Source organism: Chiloscyllium punctatum, chromosome 5 (assembly GCF_047496795.1).
Source record: "Chiloscyllium punctatum isolate Juve2018m chromosome 5, sChiPun1.3, whole genome shotgun sequence".
Taxonomy (NCBI): Eukaryota; Metazoa; Chordata; class Chondrichthyes; order Orectolobiformes; family Hemiscylliidae; genus Chiloscyllium; species Chiloscyllium punctatum.
In genome coordinates this window covers 128,661,500-128,677,563 of record NC_092743.1, presented here as the reverse complement: position 1 = coordinate 128,677,563, position 16,064 = coordinate 128,661,500, and the positions used below count along the sequence as shown (strand labels likewise).

At 41.1% G+C, this 16,064-nt stretch overlaps 1 protein-coding gene across 1 annotated transcript in view; it reads left to right on the top strand.

Annotated features, from left to right (window-relative positions):
- zbtb10 (zinc finger and BTB domain containing 10) overlaps positions 1-16,064 on the top strand; it is a 98,041-nt gene that overhangs the window by 68,905 nt on the left and 13,072 nt on the right. The window contains exon 3 of the mRNA XM_072571324.1: positions 476-544. Coding sequence (XP_072427425.1) covers positions 476-544 — 69 coding nt within the window. The remainder of the gene's footprint in view (positions 1-475; positions 545-16,064) is intronic.

The window sequence follows — 16,064 nt, the reverse complement described above, 5'->3', positions numbered from 1 at the left end:
CATTGCTCATCTTGGTTTTCTCTGGAACAGCAGTTTCTTAATGAATTATATAGTCACTTACAAGGAGGAGCGTCCGGACAAGGCAGCATACATATTGATTGGATGACCATTACAATCCACAAATGTCAGTAGTAAAGATTACGCCATCTGCTGTTACACAATGTTCTTAACCTTGTTAACTGGCTTCACATAATGAATACTTTTCACCTTGCTAACTCACTTTGCACACTGAATGCTTCCAATATTGTTAAATGGCTATACATAATGATTGCTTTTCCATCTTGTTAAACCATTACCCTTGCCTCCAGCACCTCGTTGTTAACTGCAAGTTCTTATCTGATCTGAGTCATGATCAGCTGAACCTGTTGTTTCACAAAACTCAGAACTTAACTCTTACTCTATACACATTCTCATTTGGAGAAGATCATTCAAGTGGCCTAAAATAATTTCATTACTATAAATATTCTCTTTTCAGCTGGAACTTCAGATCAATTCAGATTTGGACTGTTACAAGAAGCGCAAAACAGAGAGACATGGCTAAATGGTAAGCGTTCTTCCAAATAAATTTTAAACTACTTGTGTTCAACCTGAAGCAAAAGGCAGATACTATTTGCAGGAAACTTGTATTCAAATTATGTGAACGTAGTACAGTTTCTAACCACAAATTATACTTTTTTTATTCTTCAGTTTTTTTTTGCCAGGTGCTCTGTTATCATATCCAATGGGAATTTAATGTAAACGTTTTGGAAACTGGAATTTCTATTTTAAAAATGAATAACACAAACAACACATTGGCCCATTGAATCTATTTGTTTCTTTACTACCTTTTTGAATTATTTATTAAAAATAATTGCCCTTCTTGATAACTTTTGTTTAAAGTGGGTACTGAATTGAAGCCAAACTATGTAGTCTAATGGTATACAGCATAAGTTTCCAAAGTCCATCAGTATTTTTTGAACAGCGAAACTAGAATATCTTTCTGAAGCTTATAGCAATTTCTGATCAGTCATTCAAACTTTCTGTCAGATGAATTTCCAAAACATCATCCTGACAAATTTGTGTTTTTTTTTATACAAGTTTTGTGTCTCTGTATACATAAGTCTGAGACAAGAAGCAGACAATTTTCATGACTGTAAACTTTAGAAAGTCTACCCTAATTGATGTTTGAAATATTGCCTCATTAAGTAAAGATTTTGTTTTCTGATCACACCTTCCTTTAGTGATGGGAAATAATGCTAACTATTTGATTTTTCACATGTCTTTACACATACCTTTGAACTTTGAAGCACTGGGATACCCTCTCCACCCAATGGTGTTGGGCAGTGTTCAGAAAATCACTGGTTACCTCCGATTCAGCCTCAGATTTGCCAACTACTGTCACAGTAGGCCAAACAAATCTTGATGCTTCAAAACTTCAGGATCCTGATCCAAATATTGCCAAAGCATCCGAAGAAAAGCTAAATTCCCATCTGCTCAGTACTGTGGAATATGTGTTTAATGCAGCAAACAATATATTTCTAAGGATTAAAGGACCAAAAGCTATGGGATTGTGCAGGAAAATGACTTTGAGATTAGAATTTCAGCCATGATCACTAAATGACAGAATGAACTGCTATTTGAATGGCTTACTTGTGCATGATTTCTTACTTTCTTATCTACCTCCACTGTTACTTCTATTGCACCATTTTGCAAGTACTCAACTTATTTTCAAAGAGAAAATTTAGAAGTATTAGTAAAGGAACTTTTCATTAAGAATCTTGAACTCCTTTCTTAAGCAGTGGGAGTGTTCTTGCATCAGTGATTCAATGTGATGTCTCACTAATACCTTCTTGAGGGCAATTATGGATGAGCAACAAGTATTGGCCTTGCCAGTGACACTCACATCCTTGAAAGAATATTAAAAGAATCCAAGGAATAATTTTCCTTGAATATTGGAGCAAGATTTTACATAGAGTCATAGAGATGTACAGCATGGAAACAGACCCTTCGGACCTACTCATCCACACCAACCAGCTATGTCAACCCAATCTCATCCCACCTGCCAACACTGGCCCATATCCCTCCAAAATCCACCTATTTATATACCCATCCAGATGCCCTTTAAATGTTGCAATTGTGCTAGCCTCCACCACTTCCTTTGGCAGCTCATTCCATATACGTATCACCCTCTGCATGAAAAGGTCCTCCTTAGGTGTCTTTTTTTTAATCTTGCCCCTCTCACCCTAAACTTATGCCCTCTATTCCCCCACCCTAGTGAAGAGACTTTGTCTATTTATCCTATCCATGCTGCTCCTGATTTTATAAACCTCTCAAAGGTCACTCCTCAGCCTCCGATGCTCCAGGGAAACAGCCCCAACCAATTCAGCTTCTCACTGTAGCTCAAATCCTGCAGCCCTGGCAACATCCTTGTAAATCTTTTCTGAACCCTTTCATGTTTCACAACATCCTTCCCTGAGGAAGGAGACCAGAATTGCACACAATATTCCAAAAGTGGTCTAACGAATGTCCTGCACAGCTGCAACATGACCTCCCAACTCCTGTACTCATTACTCTTTCCAATAAAGGAAAGTATACTAAATGCATTCTTCACTATCCTATCTACCTGTGACTCTATTTTCGATGAACTATGAACCTGCACTCCAAGGTCTGTTTGTTCAGCAATACTCCCTAGGACCTTGCCATTAAATGCGTAAGTCCTGCTAAGATTTGCTTTCCCAAAATGCAGCACCTCGCATTTATCTAAATAAAACTCGATCTGCCACTCCTCAGTCCATTGGCCCATTTGATCAAGATCTCCGTTATAACTTTATTGCTGTCCACCATCTCCCCAATTTTGGTGTCAATCTGCAAAGTTACTAACTATACCTCTTATGCTCCCATCCAAATCATTTATATAAATTACGAAAAATAGTGGACTCAGTACCTATCCTTGTGGCACTCCACTGGTCACAGGCCTCCAGTCTGAAAAACAATCCTTCACCAACACCCTGTTTTCTACCTTTGAGCCAGATCTGTATCCAAATGGCTAGTTCTCCCTGTATTCATGAGATCTAACCTTGTCGAACACCTTACTGAAGTCCAGATAGATCACATCCACCGCTCTGCCCTCATCAATCCTCTGTTAGTTCTTCAAAAAGCTCAAACATGCACAAAGCCATGTTGACTGTCCTTAATCAGTCCTTGCCTTTCCAAATACATGTAAATTCTGTCCCTCAGGATTCCCTCCAACAACCTGCCCACCACTGATATCAGGCTCACGTGGACTTCCAGGATGGTTATCTCCAGTTTGCTTCCAGTTCCTCAGGCTGGAGAGGGCAGGAACAGGGAGATAATGGACTTGAATGTGTGGCTGAGGAACTGATACAGGAAGCAAGGATTTAAATTCTTGCATCACTGGGGTATATTTTACGGTGAGGATGAATTATACAAGATGGATGGGTTGCACCTTAATAGGTGGGGGACCAGCATTCTGGCAAGCAGGTTTGCCACTGCAATACAGCTGTGTATAAACTAAGTAGCGGAGGGGGAGAGGACAAACTGGAAATTCAAGAAGTAAGTTAAAGGGAAAGTGTGAATAAGAGAAGTTAAGAAAGGTAACAGAATCAATGGAGCAGAAAACTCAAGGGATCATACAGTATGGTCAAGTGAAATAGGGATTGATAGGAAGGGTGAGGGGAGTAACAAAAAAAATTATATATGAATGCACGAAGCATAAGAAATAAGGTGGATGAGCTTGAGACTCAGTGGGAAATTGGCAGGTACAATGTTGTGGGGATAACAGACATGGCTTCAAGTGGAAATGAATATTTAAGGGTCTCCTTGCTATTGAAAGGACAGACTAATGGGCAGAGGGGCTGGGGTGGCCCTGTTGGTGAGGAATGATGTTCAGTCCCTTGAGAGGGAATAGAATCAGGAGATGTAGAGTCAGTATGGATAGAGCTGAGAAATTCTAAGAGTAGAAAGATCCTAATGGGAGTTATCTCCAGGCCTCCAAACAGTAATCTGGATGTAGGATGTAAGTTGAATAAGGCGCTCAAGTTGCGAGATAGACTGGGAGAATCAGGAAAGTACTGGACCCCAAGAAAAAGGGACTTTGTGGAGTTCATCTGCCTTCCCTGTTAAGCATCTTGCATTGAAATAAATGTAGTTTAATTGATCAGTCCTACCTTGTTCTCTGCTTTGTCCCTGCCTGCCCTGACTGTTTGACTCGCTTCTTTTCTCAGCTCTACCAGTCTCAGATTGATATCTTTCCTCACTATCTCCCTGGTGTTCTCCCCTCCCACCTTACTAGTTTAAATTCTCCTGAGCAGCTCTAGCAAATCTCCCTGCCAGTGTATTAGTCCCCTTGCAATTCAGGTGCAATCCGTCCCTCTTGTACAGGTCACTTCTAACCCAGAAGAGATCCCAATGTTCCAAAAATGTGAATCCTTCTATATATAGGCTCCTCAGCCATGCCATTCATCTGCCCTATCCTCCTGTTTCTACCCTTACTAGCTTGCAGCACCGGGAGTAATCCAGATAAGACTCCTGTTGAGGATCTCCTTTTTAAATTCCTGCCTATCTCCATATATTTTCCCCCTCAGAATCTCATCCTTTTTCCTTCCCATGTTATTGGTTCCAATGTGTATGATGACCTCCTGCTGGTCCCTCTCCCCCCTTGAGAACATTCTGCACCCTCTCTGAAACATCCTTGATCCTGGTACCAGGGAGGCAATACACCATTCTGATTTTTCACTGCTGGCCACAGAAACATCTATCTGTGTCACAGACTAGAGAGTCTCTTAACACAATGGATCGCTTGGAACCCAATGTACCTCTCATTGCATTACAGCCAGTCTCAATACCAAAAACTTAGCTGTTCCTGCTACATTCCCTAGGAATCCATCACCCCCTACATTTTCCAAAACACCATACTTGTTTGAAATGGGGATAATCGCAGTACAGTCCTGTACTACCTGCCCACTTCTCTTACATTTCCTGGAGTTAACCCATCTGTGTGACTATATCTGCAACTTTTCTCCTTTCCCATAGCTGCCAACCATCACATCCCCTTGCTCTTGTAAATTCCTCATTGCCTCTAACCGTCTCTCCAGCCGATCCATTCGATCTGATAGGATTCGCAACCAATGGCATTTATTGCAGATATAATCCTCAGTAACACGTAAACTCACCCTAAACTTCCATATCCGACAAGAAGAGCATAGCACTGTACTCCAAGGACATTTTTGCTTCTTTCAATCCACAGACCCAGAAAATAGCACTGTCTTATTCCTCTACAAAACACTGCTTCAGGCTAACTTAGTACTTATGGCTTATATTTTAAAGTTCAATCAAGAGACATATCTCAATAAAACATATAATCAAGAAAGAATCCGCTTTACTCACTACTGCAGACTTACCGTAAGGCCACAGTTAAAAATATTCACTTACCTGTTTCTGCACTGTAACCTCTCCCAACAGGTTCCTCGAACTGTCACTGTTTGGTAATTTTCCCAGATGCACTCCAGTGTCCACATGAATTCAAACAGCAAAAGCAGTAACTGCGCAGGTTCACTGCTGTGTCAGTTCGCAGTGTGGGTTTCTTTCTCTCTCTGTCTCTCTCGTGCACTGCCCGACCATGTGCAGCCTTTGTCTGTTCCTCTCCCTTTTAAAAGAGCTGTTGTTTTGACTTTTTTTTAAAAGTCCAAAACAATGCAACAGCCCATAAAACAGTAACTGCTGCTCCTGGAACTTTTAATTTAGAACCTTTCTTTCCTTCCCTTTTTTCATTGTGTTGTGATTCCTCCTGACTTGATTTAAAGTACTGGTGTCCTGTTCCTGTCTTTTTTGATTCCACCTAACTCCTAATTACAATGGTGTGTCTGACTTAAGGAAATCTAAAATTGATATACAGTGGACACCATTACTTAGGTGTCAAAATGATCACCTTTCAAGGAAGTACATGATATGAATATATGAACAAGGAGCAGGGGTAGACTATTCAGTCCCTCAAGGCTGCTCCAATGGTCAATAAGTTCATGGCTGAAGTAATTGTAATTTCAAATCCACATTCAATAGACAATAGACAATAGATACAGGAGTAGGCCATTCTGCCCTTCGAGCCTGCACCGCCATTCAATATGATCATGGCTGATCATTCCTAATCAGTATCCTGTTCCAGCCTTATCTCCATACCCCTTGACTCCACTATCTTTAAGAGCTCTATCCAATTCTTTCTTAAAAGAATCCAGAGACTGGGCCTCCACTGCCCTCTGGGGCAGAGCATTCCACACAGCCACCATTCTCTGGGTGAAGTAGTTTCTCCTCATCTCTGTCCTCAATGGTCTACCCCGTATTTTTAAGTTGTGTCCTCTGGTTCGGCACTCCCCCATCAACGGAAATATATTCCCTCCTGCCAGAGTGTCCAGTCCTTTCATAAGCCTATACGTTTCAATCAGATCCCCTCTCAGTCTTCTAAACTGAAGGGTGTACAAGCCCAGTCGCTTCAGTCTTTCCGTGTAAGGCAATCCTGCCATTCCAGGAATTGACCTCGTGAACCTACGCTGCACTCCCTCAATAGCCAGAATGTCTTTCCTCAAATTTGGAGACCAGAACTGTACACAGTACTCCAGGTGTGGTCTCACCAGGGCCCTGTACAGCTGCAGAAGCACCTCTTTGCTTCTATACTCAATCCCTCTTGTTATGAAGGCCAGCATGCTATTAGCCGCCTTCACGACCTGCTGTACCTGCATGCTTGCCTTCATTGACTGGTGGACAAGAACACCCAGATCTCTCTGAACAGCCCCTTTACCTAATTTGATACCATTGAGGTAGTAATCTGCCTTCCTGTTCTTGCCACCAAAGTGGATAACCAGACATTTATCCACATTAAACTGCATCTGCCATGCATCTGCCCACTCACCTAACTTGTCCAGGTCACCCTGTAATCCCCTAACATCCTCATCACATTTCACCCTACCACCTAGCTTTGTGTCATCAGCAAATTTGCTAATGTTATTGCTGATACCATCTTCTATATCATTTACATATATTGTAAAAAGCTGCGGTCCCAGCACGGATCCCTGCGGTACCCCACTGGTCACTGCCTGCCATTTCGAAATGGAGCCGTTAATCACTACCCTTTGTTTCCTATTAGCCAACCAATTCTCTATCCAATCTAGTACTTTGCCCCCAATCCCGTGCGCCCTAATTTTACTCACTAACCTCTTGTGTGGGACTTTATCAAAAGCTTTCTGAAAGTCCAGGTACAGTACATCCACTGGATCTCCCTCGTCCATCTTCCGAGTTACATCCTCAAAAAATTCAAGAAGATTAGTCAAGCATGATTTCCCCTTCATAAATCCATGCTGACTCTGTCCTATCCTGTTACTATTATCCAGATGTGCCGTAATTTCATCCTTTATAATAGACTCCAGCATCTTTCCCACCACTGAGGTCAGACTAACTGGTCTATAATTTCCTGCTTTCTCCCGCCCACCCTTCTTAAAAAGTGGCACAACATTAGCCAGAGACATTCCTGCTGTCTCTGATAAGGTTTCGCCCTCCTTGTTTAGTAAAAATCTGTCAACCTTGGCCTTAAAAATATTCAGAGATGCTGTTTCCACCAACTCTTTCATTCGGAGTTCTGAAGACACTTAATCCTTGGAGAAAAGATTTCATCTGATCTCTGTTTTAGGCAACCTTGATTCTTAAATAGTAAACCCATATTCTTGATGCTCCAGAAGAGGAAGCATCCTCTCCTGTCAAGGTCATTCAAGATTTTTTAATGTTTCAATCAAGTCATCTCTTTCTCTTCTAAGCACCAGAAGATAAAAGCCGAACCTGTCCTCCATTTCCTTGTAAGAAAACCTGCCTGTGATATTTAAAAAAAAGGAGAGAAGGATATGCCAACCAGATATCCGCAACCAGTCTAATTCCATTTGCCAACACTTAGCCCTCCAAACACTTCCTATCAGATGCCTTTTAAATGTAATTGTACCAGTTTTTCCATCTTTTCTGGCAGTTCATTCCACCCATTGCATGGAAAAGGTTGCCCCTTAGGTCCCTTTTATATCTTTCCCCTCTCACCCTGAACCTATGCCCTGTAGTTTGGACTCCCCCACCGCAGGGAAAAGACTTTTGTCTATTACCTTATCCATGCCTTCGTGATTTTATAAACCTCTCGAAGGTCACCTCTCAGCCTCCAATACTCCAGGTAAAACAGCCCCAGCCTATTCAGCCTCCCTGTAGCTCAAACCCTACAACCCTGGCAACATCCTTGTGAATCAATCTCTGCTCTGGAGTTCTGTTGCCTCCCAGTTATAGAATTAATTTTGACATTTTCCCAAAACCATGAAATTACCAAATTAGGAGCTATGGTGAAATATGAAGGAGAATGCAGCAATTGCAGGAAAACAAATGAGTAAGAGTGGAAAGGTCAGTTGCCGATAAAGCAAAGATTAAAGGATGTCTCTGCAAAAGAAATGTGTGCCTTTAAATGTCAATGTCTTAACTGAGCATGACACAGATCAACTGTCCATCCTCATTCTTCCTGACCCATCTGTATCCTTTGACAGAACTGACCATAGCGTCCTGCTCCAGTACTTCAATATTGCCGTCCTAATGGGTTGAACTGCACTGAGCTGTTTTTATTATTATTTATTAAATCTCATCGAGAGAAGACTTTCATTGCCTTTTCTTACATTCTGTACTGTTAACCTCCAGTGACCGCTGAGGAACTATCCTTGGTTCACTTATAATTTTACCCACGTACTATCTTCAGTGACATAATTGGAAACAATGCCGGCTTCCACATTTACAGAAATGATATACAGTTAAAACTGGTCTCTTTCTCCCTTGTCTCCTACTGTCTCAACATTGTCAGACTGCTTGTCTAAACCCCAGTACTGAAATGCAAACGATTTTCCAATTAAGCAGAAGCCATTACCTTCACTCATTAGCTGCCTAGGTCTCTATTTCACACTTTGGAAACTGTTGGAGGCTGAATTAGGCCTGTAACCTTGACTTTCTGTTTGAACCCAGATAAAATTGCATCCACGGACCCAGGCTATCTCTAAAGTGGCCTATTTTTACCTGACTCTACTCTATCCCTGCTCACTTGCTGAAACACTTACCTCTGCCTTTTGTTACTTCTCAACTTCATTACTGTCTTTCCCACATCATGTAAACCTGAGCTCATCCAAACTTCAGCTGTCTGTCACTATGTCCTGTTGAGCCATTACCCCATGCTCACTGACTTTCATTGACTCCTGATTAAGTAATGCCTCTATTTAAAATTTCTCACTGTTACCTTCCAATTTGTGCTATTCCTACAGTTACTTCAGATATCTGTCAACTGTAATTCTTGCCAACTATTATTCTGGCCACTTGTTTGTTCCTGATTTTAATAATTCTGCCATCGTTAGCCATGCCTTCAGTTCTTAAGCCCAAACTCTATTCTTTTTTTCCTCATTTAAGATCTCCTTTGAATCACTCACATTCTGCTCAAGCTTTGTATGAGTTGACAGAAACGTGGAAAATAAAGGAAGGAGGAGGCTATTAGGTCTGTTGAACCTGCCCTGCCATTCATTATGATAATGACTGATGCTCAAACTCCAAAATCTGATCCTGCTTTTCCTCCATATCCTTTGACTCCTTCAGCCACAAGTGCTACATCTAACTCCTTCTTGAAATCATGCAATGTTTTGGCCTCAACTGCTTTCAGTAGTAGCAAATTCCATAAGCCGAAAACTCTGGAAGAAGAAATTATTCCACTTTCCTTTCCTAAATGTTGACCCTGAATCCTGAGATTGCAACCCCTGGTCTGGACTCCCTGTTATTGGAAACATCCTTCCTGCATCTGCCCTGTCTAGTATGTGGACAGGTGTCAGATTATATTTTAAAGTATTGCTCTAAAACATCTTGGGATAACAGTGTTCAAGATACTTATCAAATACAAAAACATTGCATTTGTATAGCACTTATATCAGGTGACCTGTATTCTAATATAGGAAACCAGGCAGGCCTACTTAGGCACAATAAGCTACCATTCCAGAAATGTGATTAAAAACCAGATGGCCTGTTTTTATATTTTTGGTTGATCAGGACTCGGGAATAACTCATGCTATTATTGGAAATGGGTTTTTTTTACATCTATCTAAGAACACAGACTTAGTTTTTGTTTAATATCACATTCAGAAATGCAGTACTCCTCCAGTACTGCAATGGCAGCTTTTAAGTCCTGGAACTTGACTTCAACCCACCACTTTCTGACTTTGGCAATCATGCTACCACATGAAACACAGCTGTTGATGGTATAATTCTTTTAGCAAATAGAAGGAGGAAGAATTCTATAACTGAAAATCCATGAATGCTTAAAGGTGGGTATGCAGTAGAAAAGAACATAATGGACTTGGAAATCAGTAAGGGAAATTCAATGTAAAGGTGAACTTGTAAGAAATATTGGCTAGACCACGATTGTGGTGTTGAAAACTGCACGCAACACTACAAATTTTAGGAAGCATATTAAGTGTTATACCAAAGCTTCACTCAATTGCTGTCAGTGATGGGAGGTTGTTGTTTGCAAGAAAGGCTGGAAAAACTGTGATTCTTCTCCAGGATAGTCTAGTTAAGGTTTTCAAAATGGTAAAATGATATTGACAGAATACAAGTCTCGAAATTAACGCAATGGAGTAAATTGGAATTAATTTTCACAGATTCCACCAAAACTAATGATTACATCCAAGTAGTTGCAAAGGAAGAGTGCAATAAATGATGTGCAAATGGCAGGAAAATATGATTGATTGTAGAGTTAATTTATAGGTATAGTGGAACTTTGTCAGATTTTCGGCAAGAACTATTTTTGATATTAGTATCAAAATCGTGTATTTGTGTTTGAGTATTGTAAATTTGCATCTAGATGATTACTTTAAATAGTCTATCCTTTGAAAGTTTAGTTTACAACTTTCAAAAAATGAAGTTCAACTTGTGAATACAAATAGAAAGTAAAAGAGCCAAAAAAATGTGTTTCTCAAAGGTAGAACTCACCTGAGCATTTCGATTTCTATAAATGACAGGTTACAATTGTTTTTGTAATTATCATGCATTTTCTGCCAGCTTCATAAGCTGTGATCATTCTGTTAAATTGCATTTAACATCAGAAGTTAGCCGTGAATACAAGATGTGTTTCAATACATTTTGGCAATGTGAAGCTGGTATGAACTCATTGCTGAATGTTAATGCAAGATTGCCAAATTTTGTAAACTCATGTAGAGATGTAATGATCTGAGTTAACACACTAATCCTTCAATAACAATTAAGAAAGAATTGGCTATGAGCATGATGTTTGCACAAAAGGCAAGCTTCAAGTAAGGAACACAGATACTTGCCAGGATGATGCACAGAAGTTTAAGATGCATCCACACCTCATTCTTATGTCACATTAGCAACATTCATGAAAACGGCAGTGAATTTTGATATGTCCAACAGCTGCACTGAAGAGTTGAAAGATTGAAAATGATTCCAGTCCACACAGCACGATGTGACAGGTTAAAATTCACAGTACTACTAGCCTGCAGAGCACACAAAGCAAAATGTACACTCAATTGTAAAACCATGCCAAAAATTGAGTTCACTGCAGGAGTTTTTGTTAGTGGGACTGGATCAGTACAAAAATGACAGTGGAAGGATTGTCATACATAATAATGTGTGGAATAGCCATTCTGGTCCCTGTGTACAGACCACAGCATTAGCATGGGAGACTATTCATATCCCATATAACACATGATTATATAATGCTACTGAAGACTTATCACACACGTCACAGTTATGTTGGAATCTAATGTCTGTAGTTCAACCTTCTGTTCAAGACACCAGTTGAGGAAATTGCTTGCACCAAATGGATGAGGTGGAATGGTTGCTGGTGAAGAACCATTTCAGAATGGAAATATTCAGTCCTACTTGATATTTTGTGATTGCATCACTGAATTGTGGGATGTTTTGCACAAACTGTCATCAATTTGGTGGATCAGGTTAAAGATTTTTGGATCATTGGAATTTCTTCTAGGTTAAAAGTGACCAAGAAAGACTGAATGCTCCTGAATTGGAAGGGGACTAATATACTTGCAGGGAGATTTTGTTCAGGAGGTAGTGAGGAAAGAGATCAATCTGAGACTTGAAAAAAGCAAGTCAAACAGTCAGGGCAGACAAAAACAAAGCAGGGAACAAGGTAGGACTGATCAATTAAACTGCATTTATTTCGATGCAAGAGGCCTAACAGGGAAGGCAGATGAACTCAGGGCATGGTGAAGAACATGTGACTGGGATATCATAGTAGTTACAGAAATGTGGTTCAGGGATGGACAGAACTGGCAGCTTAATGTTCCAGGATACAAACGCTATAGGAAGGATAGAAAGGGGGGGCAAGAGGGGAGGGGGAATGGCTGTACTGAAGGAGGATATTCCTGAGGAAACATCCACTGAAGTTACTTTGGTGGAACTGAGAAATAAGAAAGGGATGATCACTGTATTGGGATTGTATTATAGACTCCCTAATAATCAGTGGGAAATTGAGAAACAAATTTTTAAGGAAATTTCAGTTATCTGTAAGAATAACAGGATGGTTAGGTAGGGGATTTTAACTTTCCAAACATAGACTGCCAGAGTGTTAGGGAGTTAGATAGAGAGGAATTTAAGTATGTACAAGAAAATTTTCTGATTCAGTAAGTGGGCGCTTGGGAAATAAGGCAGTGCAGGTGACTGAGGTGTCAGTGGGAGAGTACTTTGGGGCCAGTGACTATAATTCTATTAGTTTCAAAATAGTGAAAGAAAAGGATAGACCAGATCTAAAAATTGAAATTCTAAGTTGGAGAAAGGCCAATTTTGATGCTGTTAGGCAAGAACTTTCAAAAGCTGATTGGGGGCAGATATTTGCAGGTGAAGGGACGGCTGGAAAATGGAAAGCCTTCAAAAATGAGCTAACAAGAGTCCAGAGACCGTATATTTGTGTTAGGGTGAAAAGGAAGGCTGGATAACTAGAGAAATTCAGGTTTTGGATAAGAAAAAGAAGGAAGCATATGTCCAGTGTAGCCAGGAGAGATCGAGTGAATCCTTGAAAGTATAAAGGCAGTAGGACTATACTTATGAGGGCAAAAAGGGGACATGAGATAGCTTTGGCAAATAGAGTTAAGGAGAATCCAAAGGGCTTTTACCAATACATTAAGGTCAAAAGGGTAACTAGGGAGAAAATAGGGCCTGTCAAAGATTAGCAAGGCAGCCTATGTGTGGAGCCGCAGGAGATGGGGGGGGGATACTAACCGAGTATTTTGCATTAGTGTTTACTGTGGAGAAGGACGTGGAAGATACAGAATGTGGGGAAATAGATGATCACATCTTGAAAAATGTCCATATTACAGAGGAGGAGGGCTGGACGTCATGAAACACATAAAATGGATAAATCCCCAGGATCTGATCAGGTGTACTCTAGAACTCTGGGAAGTTAGGGAAATGATTGCTGGGCCGCTTGCTGAGATGTTTGTATCGTCGATGGTCATAGGTGAGGTGCCGGAAACTGGAGGTTGGCTGGTGTCACTGTTTAAGAAAAGTAGTAATGTCATCCAGTTTCCACCTCAGTTGAAGCAAAACGCTCAGTTGAAGCAAAACGCATATTATGGTTTAACCTCCATCTTCATTCTGGGTCCTAGAGGAAGAGAGAACGATTGCCCATGTGTGCAGGGACATGGGTTCCTGGTCTTCTCTGTCAACGGCAGTTTCCGAATGAATTATATAGTTATTTTACAGGGAGGAGCATTCAGATAAAGCAACATACATATTGATTGGGTGACCATTACAGTCAGCGAGTGTCAATAGTGAAGATTAAGCCATCTGCTAATACACAATGAATAACTAGCTTCACATAATGAAGGCTTTTCACCTTGTTAAACTGGCCTTACATACTGAATGCTTCCAATACAATTTACAACTAATCGAAAAGGCAGGGAGGTGGGCAGAGGGGGCAAGGTTGCCTTGTTAAGAATGAAGTCAATTCTATGGCATTGAATGACATAGGTTCAGATGATGTGGAGTCTGTGTGGATGGAGTTGAGGAACCACAAAGGCAAGAAAAACACAGAATGGGAGTTATGTACAGACCTCCTAACAGTGGTCAGGACCGGGAGTGCAAGACGTTCCGGGAAATAGATATATCAGAAAGGCACCATCACGGTGACCATGGGGACTTCAATATGCAGGTGGACTGGGTGAATAATGTTGCTGGTGGATCCAAAGAAAGGGATTTTATGGAATGCTTACAGGGTGGCTTTTTGGAACAATTTGTGATGGAGCCCACAAGGGACCAGGTTATTCTGGACTTGGTGGTATGTAATGAGCCAGACTTTACAAAAAATCTTAAAGTAAGGGAACACTTGGGAGGCAGTGATCATAATATGGTAGAGTTCAGTTTGCAGTTTGAAAGAGAGAAAGCAAAATTGGATGTAATGGTGTTACAGTTAAATAAAGGAAATTACAGGGGCATGAGAGAGGAACTGATGAAAATTGACTAGAAGGAGCGTCTAGTGCGTAAGACAGTGGCACAAGTTTCTGGCTGTAATTGAGGACACAGTACAGAGGTTCATCCCAAAGAAATGAAATATTATCCGGGGAGGTGGGGTGGGGGTGATGAGACAGCCATGGCTGACGAAGGAAGTCAGGAAATGTATCAAAGAAAAAAAGAGAGCCTATAAAGCAGCCGAGAGCATTGGGAAATCATAAGATGGGGAAGGCTCAAAAACAAACAGAGGATAACAAAGAGAGAAATAAAGAAGGAGAGGATCAAATATGAAGGTAGGCTTGCCATTAGTATTAGAAATGATAGCAAAAGTTTCTTTCAATATATAAGAAACAAATGAGAACAAAAGTAGACGGCACGGTGGCACAGTGGTTAGCACTGCTGCCTCACAGCGCCAGAGACCCGGGTTCAATTCCCGCCTCAGGCGACTGTGTGGAGTTTGCACGTTCTCCCCGTGTCTGTGTGGGTTTCCTCTGGGTGCTCCGGTTTCCTCCCACAGTCCAAAGATGTGCAGGTCAGGTGAATTGGCCATCCTAAATTGCCCGTAGTGTAGGTAAGGGGTAGATGTAGGGGTATGGGTGGGTTACGCTTCGGCGGGGCGGTGTGGACTTGTTGGGCTGAAGGGCCTGTTTCCACACTGTAAGTAATCTAATCTAGACATTGGGCTGCTCCAAATTGATGCTGGAAGGCTAGTGATGGGAGATAAGGAAATAGCTGAAGAATTTAATAAGTACTTTGCATCAGTCTTCACAGTGGAAGACATGAGTAATATCCCAACAATTACGGAGAGTTGGGGGCAGAGTTGAGTATGATATGCATTACAAAAGAGGAAGTGCTAGAAAAGCAAACGGTCTAAAAATTGATAAATCTCCCAATCTCGATGGGCTACATCCTAGAGTTCTGAAGAAGTGGCTAAGGAAATAGCGGAGGTGTTGGTTGTGACTTTTCAAAAGTCACTGGAGTCAGAGAAAGTTCTAGATGACTGGAAAATAGCTGTTGTAACCCCTTGTTCAAGAAAGGATCAAGACAAAGGTTGGAAAATTATAGGCCAATTAGCCTAACCTTGGTTGTTGGTAAAATTCTAGAATCCATCATTAAGGATCAGATTTCTAAATTCTTGGAAGTGCAGAGGGTCGGATTAGAACAAGTCAACATGGATTTAGTAAGGGAAGGTCATGCCTGACAAACCTGTTAGACTTCTTTGAAGAGGTAACAAGTAGGTTAGACCAAGAAAACCCAGTGGATGTTAGCTATCTAGACTTCCAAAAGGCCTTTGATTAGGTACCTCATGGGAGGCTGCTAAGTAAGATGAGGCCCCAAGGTGTTCGAAGTGAGCTGCTGGCATGGATTGAGGATTGGCTGTCTGTCAGAAAGCAGAGAGTTGAGAATAAAAGGTTTATTTTTGGAATAGCAGCCGGTGACAAGTGGTGTCCCGCGAGGTTCAGTGTTGGGGCTGCAGTTGTTCACTTTATATGTTAATGATTTAGCTGGAGGGACTGGGGGCCTTCTGGTGAAGTTTGCCG